This window comes from Archocentrus centrarchus, chromosome 9, assembly GCF_007364275.1.
Source record: "Archocentrus centrarchus isolate MPI-CPG fArcCen1 chromosome 9, fArcCen1, whole genome shotgun sequence".
NCBI classification, from domain to species: Eukaryota; Metazoa; Chordata; class Actinopteri; order Cichliformes; family Cichlidae; genus Archocentrus; species Archocentrus centrarchus.
The window spans coordinates 12198176-12211444 of record NC_044354.1 but is presented as its reverse complement, the minus strand read 5'-3'; the positions used below and the strand labels follow the sequence as shown (position 1 = coordinate 12211444).

General features: G+C 39.3%; 1 protein-coding gene across 2 annotated transcripts in view; it reads left to right on the top strand.

Annotated features, from left to right (window-relative positions):
- Positions 1-13269, top strand: part of unc5ca (unc-5 netrin receptor Ca) — a 200977-nt gene that overhangs the window by 122654 nt on the left and 65054 nt on the right. For both annotated transcript variants that reach the window (XM_030737330.1, XM_030737329.1), the window contains exon 4: positions 7372-7475. In XM_030737330.1, coding sequence (XP_030593190.1) covers positions 7372-7475 — 104 coding nt within the window. The remainder of the gene's footprint in view (positions 1-7371; positions 7476-13269) is intronic.

Sequence of the window (13269 nt, the reverse complement as noted above, 5' to 3'; positions counted from 1 at the left end):
TGGTGGATGGAGGGATGTATGGATTACTTTGCCCTCTTGACTCTAAGGTGGATGAGTGGTTAAGGAAATTGCTAGAGGAGTGGATTGCCCTGCCATAAGCCACTGGTCCCTCCTGCCTCTCACTTGTAGACATTACAGATGCAAAATAATTTAACTGAAGATATCTACGAGGTGTGGCAGAAAAGTAATGAGACTGATTTTGTATTTACCAAAGTTTTTATTTTTTTCCTGGAGCATCCATTTGTCTGCAATGTCTGGTCTCACGCGAATGACCCTTTTCTTTTTCTGAGCCTTTCAAGGACATCTTTATAAAAACCTTGGTTGACAGTTTGTCCTGGAGAAACAAATTCTTTGTGGACGATTCCCCTTCTGTCAAAAAATGCTCCATCATGACAACGCCCCATCTCACACTGCCCTCTCCATCACAGAATTTTTGGCCTCAAAAGGCATTCCTGTGGTTCCCCAGCCCCCCTATTCACCTGACCTCAGCCCCTGTGACTTTTTCCTTTTTCCTAAACTGAAAAATGTCCTCAAAGGACGTCATTTCTGTACTTTAGAAAACATCCAAAAGAGTGTAACGTCTCCATCGGTGTGTAGCTGCCCAAGGGAACTATTTTGAAGGGGATAACATTGATGTTTGAAAAAAATAAAAACTTTGGTAAATATAAAATCAGTCTCATTACTTTTCTGCCACACCTCGTATAATTATATTTTAACTTGGCAGAATGAAAGTTGGGCTGTCTGCATCACAAAAGATATGTAAAAAGAACAATGTGGATATCATCAACTGGAAATAATTTGCATTAGTTATCTGCAACTGAATTGTAGATAAGACTTTAAAAAACATCTTTGTTACAATAACAAGAGAGCAAATGTAATTTATTTCCGCCACGGCTTAAGTGGATGGTTATCATTTAATGTTTTAATTTCAAATCCATTTATATCTTTTTTTTTCTGATGTTTATTAAATATCTTCTCCTTTTGTATGCCTTGTATTCTCTGCATCAGCTTGCTTTTCTTCTAACCCTTTGTTGTTGTTTTGTTTTGCTTTTTTGTTACTTTTTTATTTTCAAGCCATTCTGAAGGAAAGTGGATGTCCAAATTATCCTCTGTGAAAGTAAAGCAGACTTCTTTCCTCTTTTCTTCCCAAGAATCTCGCATTGCTCTTTATTGCTGGAGCAGCTGCATCAGGGGGAAACCAATATGATTTGGCATGGGTAGTATGCAGGCAAAGACACCCATTCTCGATAATTGCTCTGAATGTGCTTATGTAGAGGTGCCTGAGGCAACAAACTAACCACAAACATAATAACAGTTTTACTTGAGCAATGGAAGAAGAAGTTTCAGAGGGAGATGGAAAGAGGGGGCGATGATGGACTCGAGAAGCAGATGAAGAGAAAGGCAAAGGGGACTTTATGCAGGAAGAGGTCATTTTTGAATAAATGCTCACACTCTTTTACTGTACATATAAGAGTGTTCACAATGAAGAACACAAGGCCTCTGCTTCTCAACTCTATTGTAATTCTAAAAAGGTTTCTCAAGAATGTATGCATGGTTTTGTTATGAAGCTGGATAATGCTGTTTGCAGTTTGGGAGTGAATTTGGTTCAGCGAATTGATTCAGCTATACCTCCTCTCCTCCTCTGTGCACACGCAGTATTTTCCTTACGCACATGTGTGCACAAAAACACACATCTTCCACTAAGCCCGTGGTGTAATGAAGACAATGTCACAGACCCTCTTACCTTCAAAAAATAAATAAATAAAGAGCAAAAAAAAAGAGAGAAATTCTCAGGTAAACATGTACTCTTGCTATCAAACTGCTGACATTTTGTCAGCCATAAGTTATCACTGTTGTGTGAATGTGTGTGTATGTCTGTTCATCCCCCCAAGCAGTTTGCTTTAATCTCCTTTAATTTCATTCTCAATCTTTATGGAAATCAACTCACAGCCAACTCCTCATTTCACCATCTCCCTTACTAATTAAGACTAGGAAATTGTTCCTGGAATTGCCTGGCATGAAAGAAGTGTGTCTCATCCCTCAATCACTTCCCCGTTTTCTCCTTGTGTCTATGGAAGGTTTTTTTTTTTTTTTTTGAAGGCTTGTCTTTATTTGCCCCACTGTGAACATCATACCATTTGTGTTGCTGTCCTGTCTCCATGTGTGCTGTGCCAGCTTGTTTGTCCTCGTCTCCTGTGTGTATTTTTTGCCATAGTATCTCTCTGCCTCTATCTTTCTGTCTTTGTCTTTCACTTTTTCTTCCTCTATGTGTGTCTTTGTGTTGTGTGGGTAGCCATGTGGTGGATTTAGGGCTAAAGCTTTGGGTGATTACTCCCATAATGAACCATCATGCTATGTTCAGGCTGTCATTCCCCACAGGGACTGACTGTATTATGAAGTTATCATTCAGCCCCAGCAATAGTCTGTGTCCTCACATAACTCTCTTAACCAATGTGACTCTAAACACAGAATCTGATAGATTTATATCACATTAAAGTAGACCTCACTGTGTGGTTGGGAATTTATAATATAGGTACAGTACTAGGTTACTACCTATATTGGTGTACTATACATCAAGAAGACAGCGTGTTCACCTCTAATGCCTTGTTCACGCATTTGGACTCAAATGTGGCCTCTTGTCTCTGAAGCCTCTAGTACCTGAAGGACATCTCAGCCGTACAGCAGCCAATATCTCACAATTTCATCACCTTTTTAATTACTTATTAAAGTAGATATAATCACATGGCAGAAGACGAGATCAAAGCAATTTGCTGAAGTCCATGCTAAACATCAGAAGTGGGGAAAAAGGGTGAATTGCAGTATTGCGCAGACATTTTGAGACACCGCTGATTTCTTTATATTTTGCTTGTAATGAGCCAGATTTTGCCAGAAGTTGTAATTTTTTAAAAATAGTCTTGAATAATAGTTCTCCAGGCTTTCTGAGGGTGTTTCAAAGTTTTTCTTTGGACATTGGCTGCTTTTTCACTCATTTCAGTCCAGGCTTTGTACTTGGAGAGTTTCTTTTGTTTATTACGCCACTTAACATTGACTTATGAATCAATTAAGCATAAAAAGAGACATTCATGGGATGATCCAGTGGTGTCTATACATGACAGACAACTTGGCAAAGAACCAACTTGTCACAAAAAGACAAATTTAAAAAAAAGAAATTAATTAAATATAGAAATAAAGGACAAAGACCTGACACAGGACCAGAGAGATGCATCTGGCTTTTTAGTTGATCCAACTACTGTTCACCAAACCCTCATCAGAAATGGTCTCAGTGGAAGGGTGGCTGTCAAGAAGCCATTGTTGGGAACTGAAAATCAGCGGTAACAGCTCTTGTGGAGCGATTAATCCAAATTTGAAATTTTTGGTTCAAATCAGTTTGCGTGGAGGAGGTCATGAGAGACGTAGAACCAGTGAGTGTCTACAGCCATGTGTAAAACACAGTGAAGGCTCTGTAATGGTTTAGAGCTGCATTTCAGCTAGTGGTGTTCAGGGTGTTGTTATAATTGATAGAATTATGAATGTAGATAATTGTGGTCAGGTTTTTTATCCTTCATGCAGTAACATCTGGAAAGTGTCTGATTGGCCACAGCTTTATTTTACATCAAGACAATGATCCCAAACATGCTGCCAAAGCAGTGAAAGCAAACCTGGATGGAAAAACACAATGTATACTATCAGTCATGGATTGGCCTCCCCAGAGCCCGGACCTCGATAGTTTTGAAGTAGGGTTGGGATCATCTTGATAGAGAAGGGAACAAAATGCAGCATCCATAGAGAGATTTGAATGTACTTCAAGAAGCCTGGAGAACTATTCCTGAAGGCTGCTTAAACTAATAAGGAAGCTTGCCTAAAAGATTTCAGGCCAAATATTGACTTTCAAGCCTTTAGAACTGTACAAACTCCATTTTTGTTTTATATACTGTATTTCCATATATATTTGATTGTTTCAATAAACTGCTGCCCATATTTCCCATTTTCCTAGCAAATATAAAGAAATGAGTGGTGGCTTAAGGCTTTTTCACATTATCGTAAACATGGCATACTTATTATTGGCAAATCAGTTTGTTTGATTATTTAGGAAATTGCTGATCATTTTCCAGGGAATTCAAATGACAGAGAATGATTTAAAAAAAAAAAAAAAAAAAAAAACCAGACGACTGGTTTGAGCTCAGATAAGCAATAGTAGCTCAAATAACCAGAAGGTAACCAAGGGATGCAGAAGAACATCTCTGAACACACATTTAGAACTTTGGGACAAATGAGCTACAGAAGCAAAAGGTCACACCAGACGCCTCTCCTTTCAGTTTAACAGAGGAGAGGGAGGCTACAGCTGACAAAGCCTCTCCAAAATTGAACATTAGAAGATTGGGAGAAAAAATGTTTGTGCAAGTGTGTGTGTACATTGCTGGAAAGGATAATTGGATTCAAGCAGTTGAACAGATTGAATCAGCATTCATGGCTATGGTGATGAGAATGATGCATTGACTTTTTGTTGTATGGACTGTGTTCATTTGAATTTTGAAACAACTAAATTTAAACTTCAAGCACCCCCCCCCCCCAAAAAAAAAAACAAAAAAAAAACAAACAAAAAAAAACAAAAAAAACCAAAACAAAAACAGCAACAACAACTTGTGGTCCTCCAGTCTTTGACTCTGTATGAATATAGGCGAGAATGATTAATGGCTATGAATTGAAAAGATTCAAAGTGATAAACACGTCCTTTAAAAAGATGTTTTATTGTGCATTTTCTTGTTAAGTCATGTTTGACTCCTGATAGCAAAGATATAATCAAAGTTAGATTGATGGTTGGGAAGTTTGGTGGATTGCTGGTTTTGAGAGAAATAAGGGAGAAAAATGAAGATGATACACGGTGGTTTAATTTTTATTGGATGATTTAATTAAGGGAATGTGGTGGACATGAAAAAGACTTCAGACCAAGCAGATGGTTTTGGTGTTAAAAAAAAAAAAGAGATGGTCTTGCTGTTGCTGCCAACTTTTTTGGCTCTCATCTTTCAGCTCCCACCTGCCATCCCAACTTCCAGCTTTCCCTTTCTCCCCTTCCCATTTTGCCTTGACTTCTCTTTCACTCTACCACATTCCATGTCTTTTAGCCACTGCAAGGTGACTGCTCTGATGAAATACCCAGAGAGTGACTCGGAGTCGATTGGTTCAGCATTAAAAAAATGTCCTGTCTAGTGTGTGGCTGTGTGTGTCCACAAATGGTGTACCACTGCTGACGGATAAGGTGATTAAGAGTACACCTGGGAACCAGGAAAGTAAAAGTATTCAAGGTTAACACACATACATGCACATACAACATGGACACACGCACACACACTCTGCTCTGTCCTATGAAAGTTCTCGGTATGGTTTCAAAAAAGGGAGGGCAGAGGACAGATTTGCTGCATGCCCCCCCCCCCCCCCCCCGACTGTCAAAGTGACTCAAACTTTTGAAAGTTAAAGAAAAAGTTTCTATCTAGCTTGTGCCAATTAAATAAAGCCATATCAGCATTAGTTTACATATTAACTTAAACACCAACATTACATTACTTACTCCATTTTGGGGAGGGTTCTCTCTTGTGGTATGCAACAAAAGTAATTCATCACCCTGACTTGCTGACATAAGTTAGTTGTCATATGCAAAAGCGATCAAATTTTGCTTTTATTTGAAGTAAACAAAAATGTGCACAAGTGTTCATATACAAAGTGTACATAAATACTTTATTTACTAATTAATTTGCTGAAGTAAAGAAAAGAGCATACATATTCTCACATTACATATTTCTACTCAATGCTTCCTATTTTTTTTATCTTATAGATGCTGCTCTTTCTCTAAACCTGAGTGGGTCTTATGATTTTGAAGAAGTCAATTCATAAGGCTCTAAGTTACATCCAGAAGAATAGGGAAAAAATATTTTGTGACCTCTTCCTTCAGAGCTCCACACCACCTCCATATGTTTGTACGCAGAAATCCACTGCATTTGATCAGCACCATAAATAAAGTGACCTGCTAAGTCCTGCAACGCTGCCATCTATCTCATATTACAGCTCGCCTTTATGAGCTGTTTTCTGTGGCAGGCTAATTATTTTTACATGTGTTGAGCTCAGCTTCAGTTAAGGGATACACGATTACAGTATATCATAAGTCAGCAGACTAGAAAGGTGAGCAGAGAGGCAAACTGTGCATTTCCAGTACTTGAAATGAATCAAAGGGGCAATGTTCAATTAAAAAAAAACACAAACTTCTGTAATAATAAACTACTGTTAGAGGTGCCCCAAAGCAGAGGGAGAGAGATTGTTTGAAAGTCCATAAAATTGTGTACAGTAACTCACTCTAATAACTGAGAGACCGGGTTAAAAAAAAAAAAAAAAAAAAAATCAAACCAACTTTTAGTGCTCCTTGAAACTATATCCAGAAGTGTGACAGTCAAAGAAACATCTAAAGGATCAGATGTATCTTTCAGTAGAATCCCTGAATGATTTTTCTCTATCTCCCCGTCTTTTGCAGCTCTTCTGTAGTCCCTTTTAAACATCTGCCTAGTTGTCCGTAAGTCGGCTACTCTGAGCATATTTTTTTCCCATAAAATGAAAACAGCCGAGTCCTTTCTGAAACATTCAGTGAACGAAATGGCAGCACATTCCATGCTGCTTTGTAATGCTGACATTTGTAATGGCATGTGAACCATTAGTTTGAATCATTTATTGTCTTTGGCCTGTTGGAGATTCCTCAGCTTTCAGAAATCTGTATGGGAAGAAAGCAACATTTAACATTGTGTATTGCAAGCTTGGGTTAATGTGTGAAGCTAAAGCATTTGAAAGCATGTTGAACAGTGACTGGTACTGTGTGTGTGTGTGTGTGTATATGTGTGTTTGTGTGCGTGGACACACATCTTTGCATGAAAACCAGGTTAACTAAGTAGCTAAGTGTTTTTCCTTGCTGTGGACTGAAGAGCGTGAGAAGTCAGCTGTTATCAAACATCACCAGCTCCATAATTACTGTGTCACTGTTACCTTAAAATTAGGTAATGACCCTGCTTTACACTGACTGAAATCAGAGGATGCTTTTGCCAAATGGCCTCCTGCACAGCTTTGCTTTACATCAAGACCTTTTCTCTTCATAACTGTATATTTGTGTTGTCACTGTGGGTAATATTCTCTGGGTTAAATCATTAACATTCAAATTTAAGCACAAGCACATTTTCACTGGCTTCCTCTGGAAAGTTTTTGGTGCCACACCTTAATAGCATCGCCTTTTAAATCTCTCTATATGAAGTCATTTCTGCGGTGGTTTTGTCTTATGCTGTGTGATTCACATTATAATTTGCCCTTAGGCATTAAGTTTTTTGTTTCTCTCCTCAGACCTGAAGAAGTCATTTGAACAAGAACCCCTGGGAAAAGAAGTGTCTCTGGAGCAGGAAGTGCTGTTACAGTGTCGCCCTCCGGAGGGCATCCCAGCTGCTGAGGTATGTGCAGAGTTCTCGCTAACCTCCACCTGAGGTGAATATTAAGTAAGATGTGAGATTAGGAGGGAGGATTGCTAGAGCAGAACAAGGGAGTGATTGAAGAGAGGGGACGACAGAATGAAGACAACAGAAGATGTAAAATGGTATAAAAATAGAAATCATCAAGTGGAAATAACTTTAAAGTGCCGCAGAAAAGTCAGTTATTACTTATGTGACACTTTTTGAAATTGCCTGGGACTTTGAACGACAGACGGCAGAACTGAGTGGTTTGATGGGTGCATGTGCTCCTTCGCAGTCTGCAGTCAGTGGTTGAAGGCTGTGCTGAATAAAAAATTTCTTGTGCTTCTTTGGCACATTTTGTTTGATTTTTTTTTTTTCCTTTTTTTTTTTATACTTGTGTTATGCCTAAATCAAAAACTGAAAAAAAGAGGTCAGCATAACTTTCATTTGTAAATATCTTTCAGTGCAACTGTCATGGTGAATAAGTAGAGGTTAGTATTAAATGATTTTACATTTGTCTAATTTTGAAAGATCTGTCCGACATGTTTTCATCAGATGATTTTTGGATTACGCAACAACGTGCATGTTGAACTGCCACAGGGGAAATCAGGAGAACAGCCCAAATTGTAGTTTTGTGTGTCTGGTGCACTGAGGTAACAATAATCCAAAACCTGAAGTTTAAACTGAGAGGTTATGAAGAAATTCCAGTGAATACAGAAGTTCAGCCTGTATTCCTGTACGTTTACATTTTTATTGCACTCTTTTACTGTACTTGAGTTGTGCCAAAAAAAATATAAAATAAAATGACAAAACAAAATGTCCCGATGCTTTTTATTGGCACAGATACAATAATGAGCCAAAGTCCACGAGTCCATAATTTTTAAATTGATCTTGAGCTATAGTTCTTCAGGTTTTCTGAAGGTTTTTCAAAGTTTTTCTTTGGACATTAGCTGCTTTTTCAGAGGAACCAGAGCCTGGAGCTTAACATTACTGAAGCTGTGTTAGGATCAGAGAGTGAACAAAACAAAAGAGAGCCAAAATCCAAAGAAGAGCAGGACAACTAGAGTGTTTTGAAGAATAAAGGTGGTCATAACAAATTCAAGCTCATTAGAATTTAAAAAACTGTTTCAGCCTGATATGTTGCATTTCAATTTACATTATGTTTGCACATTTCAGTAAATTGCTGGACCTACTTACTATTTTTCTAGCAAAATATGAAGAAATGAGGCGTGACCCAAGACTTTTGCACAGTTCTTTATACTGTACAACACACTGAAAACTGAACTGAAGACAATGCTGTTTCAGTAAACAAAAATTAAATCACATGATCTTTGCCTCTTACAATGATCACATCACTCTTGCACACTTCAGTGTGCCACTTTACTGCCGTGCTCAAGGACAGCCATGCTACCCACAGGTGCAGATTTCTATTATGTGCAAGTGTGGTTAACACACACACACACACACACACACACACACACACACACACACACAGTCTTACTTGCTTATTCTTTGTAAGATAATATTGTTAGACTCAAGTATATTGTCAGCACATGTATTTCATTTACTCATCAAACATGTCACACGGTAATCACCCACTATGGAAGAGCCACACGTGTCACTTCCACTCCCATAGCGCTATAACTACAGTGAAGAACACCATTTACAATTCACATCATTCTCTGCTTCCCTGGTTTCATCTGGCTGTGTTCCCACCTCAATGGATAAATACATAATTTCATTTAGCTGGTCACTGGGGAAGAGAAGCACAGCACTTGGAGAAGGCTGTTCTACAGGATAAGGAGTCTCTGAATCAGGTTTCAATCCTTGGGGTTTGATAGTCGTTTTCAATTGCAGCTAAGTACACAGCTCCCCTGAGAGAGAAACTGAAGGAGAGGGAGGCACTCAGACAGACCAGCATACAAAGTGAGGGAGAGTGTGGCAGAAAGTCAGAGATGAAGGATGGATGTCAGGAGGAAGATAATGACAGAAAAAATTAGTGGTCTGGGAGGAAAAAACCAGAGGGATCCTGTTCTTTTGCTCTTAGAAATTTGTAATTCTTCTTTTAGAGAAATCAGGCAAATAAATTAGTTGCATTGTCACTTTGGCAGTAGGAACCACAAAGGGCATTCAAACATGAATACTCTTTTCACTGTGTATCTCACTGCAACACAACCTTATTAACATTCACAACTTTCATCTTGGAGACAAATCTCATCACTAATAACTCTTGAGTACCCCTGCCTTATCTGTATCTCTTAGCACATTTTATCTTTTGACACCTGTTGGAACACAACACATTCATGCACAAAGGTATATACTCATAAATCTCATGGGCAGACACACACACGCGCGCACACACACACACACACACACACACACACACACACACACAGACATTTCGGAGCAATTTTTCCAGTGTGTTCAGTGTGCTACCTTTTTCCATTCCTTTTTCTACTGTCATAATGGGATCTTGGAGCAAATGGATTGGTCTGTCGCCCCTGTCTGCTGAAGCTGATTAGAAGGATTTAGGTTTAAAACCTGCTGATGACCTCAGGTTGTAGCCTTGACTTTCTTTCTCTTTTATCTGTTCTGGCTTTCTATTCCTCTTTGTTCTTATCGTGTCCTTTCTCTTTGCCATTCACATTCTCTGTGTCCTCTTTCATTTGCCCCTTTTTTATGCACACAGAACCACATTTTTCTTTTTTTTTTTTCTTCTTTTGAGTGACAGTTCTTGTTAGTGATGTGCTGTGCCCTCTCTAAAAATGTTTTAATACGAGTGCTTGCCATGTCGACCAGTTGATGACTGCTGTAAAGTTGTCGGTGTGATGGGGTTACATGATATCCACATTTTAAAGCTCAGCCAGCATTGCGTGTCTGTAAACATGCAGCACCCAAAGCCCTGACCCCCTAAATAAACAATCTCAAAATTTACAGTCATGTTCATACCGCATTTATCTACAAGTTACCAATACATTTAAACAAATATGTGTATAGATACACCCTTAAAGGAATGCATGGATGCACACACAACTTATCACGGGACATATACTAGGGAAGAGACTAGCTGGTGATCATTTTAACTGCTGCCTGACTGTTAGCCTTGAGAGGTCAGGGTCAAACTAATCCGAGAGTGGAAAGAAAATGTCTGTACACCGCTGTGCCATTAAAACCTTTTCATATTTCTCTGACAGTACTGCTCTTGTCAACAGTTTGTCTCCTCTACATGATTTTTTCCCCCTCTCTTTCAATCTAAAGCTCCCATTTGAAGCATTGTGAATTCCTTGAGACACTTCTAAATCTCTTTAGACTGCGATAGAAAGCCTTTAAAAGCTCATGGAAAGCTATTGGAATCAGCAAGGAGGGTTCAGCAGTTCAACGGGAAAAAGGCTTTATGGTCACAGACAGTAAATTTAGAGAAATCGCAACAGGTGCAGAGCAATGTTCAATGAAAAGTTCTTCTAATTTATTTCTATTTTTTTTTTCTGTATTTAGCTCAATCTAGGAATCATCAGCAAAGTTTCTTGCAGTTGAAATTAAGCAGCTATTTGAAATGTAAATCTGAGGCACCGACAGCCTCATTTTGTATTTTCCATACAAACATGATTGCAAAAGGTCGTTAGTACATTGAGGAAGCATGAATACGCTTGTCTTTAAACATGAAAGGGTTGGAGTGACCCCAAAGGCCAGGCAAAGTCAGTTGACTGCACATAGCAGGTGGAGTTATGGATTAGAGTGTGTGTGTGTGTGTGTGTGTGTGTGTGTGAATATTTGTGTGTTTGCCTGTCTGCGTCTGTCTCAGTGTGAGTGATTACCCCAGCTGCAGTGAAATAAACACATCAGTGTGTGGTGACAGGCCCTCCACGTGTCCACCCGTAACACGCGCGCGCGCACACACACAGCAACTGTATATGCTTTTGGAGCCTGATCAAATTCCTGTCACATTCTTAACCACTCAATCCACACCCTAAATTAGTTCAAGTTATTCACATGGATAATGGCTTATGTAACTTTTTACCTAGAAGGAAATAATTTATGAATAAAGGTCTCAACCTACAGCTTTCATTGAAAATTTTTAATACAATATTGTTTTAAAACACTTTAAAACACACCGGTATTTATATCAAAGCATATTCCATTGCTTATTTATTTGTTTGTTTGTTGGCTATGTGCACCATGGAATTATGTGGGGATTGTCCCTCTTGCATGACATTTGAATTTAAGCTCCACATCACTCCAGAATTCTCCCTACCAGAGTGTCCTTGAGCAAAATACACATACAGCTGGCATCACCAAGGTTGTTGTTTTAGCTTATCACAGCCAGCAATGGAAAAGAGAAGTTTTTACCTTCAGGCACAGCATACTCCTTCCCAAGAGTTAGCCGGAGCATTCATGGTACACACAGATGTGTTTGCGTGAACCCAGAAGGCAAAGTTTCCCTTCTCTCACTCTCTCACACACACAAACACACATACACAGGCATCTGGCTCCTAACCTCCTTTGCAGTGACCATCAATGTCATTTTTTGTCGATGACTTGTCATGTTAACCAGTGTGGAATAACTCTCGACATGCATTTGTGCAATAACCCGTCTGTGTGTGTGCGTGTGTGCATGGGGTGTAACTTTGTGACGCAAATCACAGCAGACTTTTCTGTCAGAAGGCATCAGCGGTGTTGTGTGGTGTGGCCAAAATGCTCATGGCCACCTCATTCTCACACTCATACTGTACACAGACACAAGTCCATTTCGGGCCCCGCAGTCACCGTTGTTAACGTGTCACATGATGACGTTTACTAGCAGAATCTTTCCAGAGGTTATCGCTTTGGTGTTGGTCAAGTGCTTTAAATGGACAGTGAAGGTGACAGTGTGAAATAAGACATGCTCTCATCCTGTCGAGAGAGAGAGAGAGATGAGCTCTTTTGAATTCCTTTTTGCTTTCTTGATGTTCCTCTGTTAGCTAAATGCTGCGGAATCAACTGTTTGCCAGCTCTAACTACGTTGCTATTTTCTTAGTTTTAAAGAACGTTGTGACCACTGCACCAGAACAATGAAAGTAATTTTCACTGTGGCTGTTCTCTAGAGGAACACGTGTGCGTGCCTGTGTGCGCGTTTTTGTGCACAAAAACAATTTATGTAATGCTGCTTCCCCAATAGATCCTTACCTTAATCCTCTTTGAGCTAGCACAGTAAGCCCCATGGCTCATCTCCCATCACATTTTACCTTGATCCTCAACCTCTGTCAGAAATCATCACCGTAATCCACAGATTAGTCAGCAATCGCTTTTTTATTCTGACTACCTGGGTCAATTATTGAAATGGTGTTAAGATTATTAAAATGCTGCTGTGATGATCTATCACTGCGGAGTAATAACTAAATGGGGCAGATGAGGAAGAGCACTATTTTCCTTGTTTTGGTGGTCTGTGTAACGTAGTTGGATGCTGGTGATGCTGAGACGGATTATGATCATCATCTAATGATGTATGCATCCTCACACGTGAGTGAACGTGCACAGATGCACGCAAGTACACATGGGTACACATAATATGCTTTATCTGTCGTATTCCTTAACTGAGTCTATAGCACTGTAAGTCTTTTATAACCACTTTGTGTTTTATGAAAAAAAAAAAAACAAATGTCACAACTGAATACACATGTGCACACACACACACACAGAAAAGAGAATATATACATCCAGTGTAAGCTGTGATTCAGAGCCTTGGGAGGCTGCTCATCCAGTGATAAGCTGTGTCAGTAAATGCAGGCGTTAGTCAGATCCCACTCCAAAGCCAGCA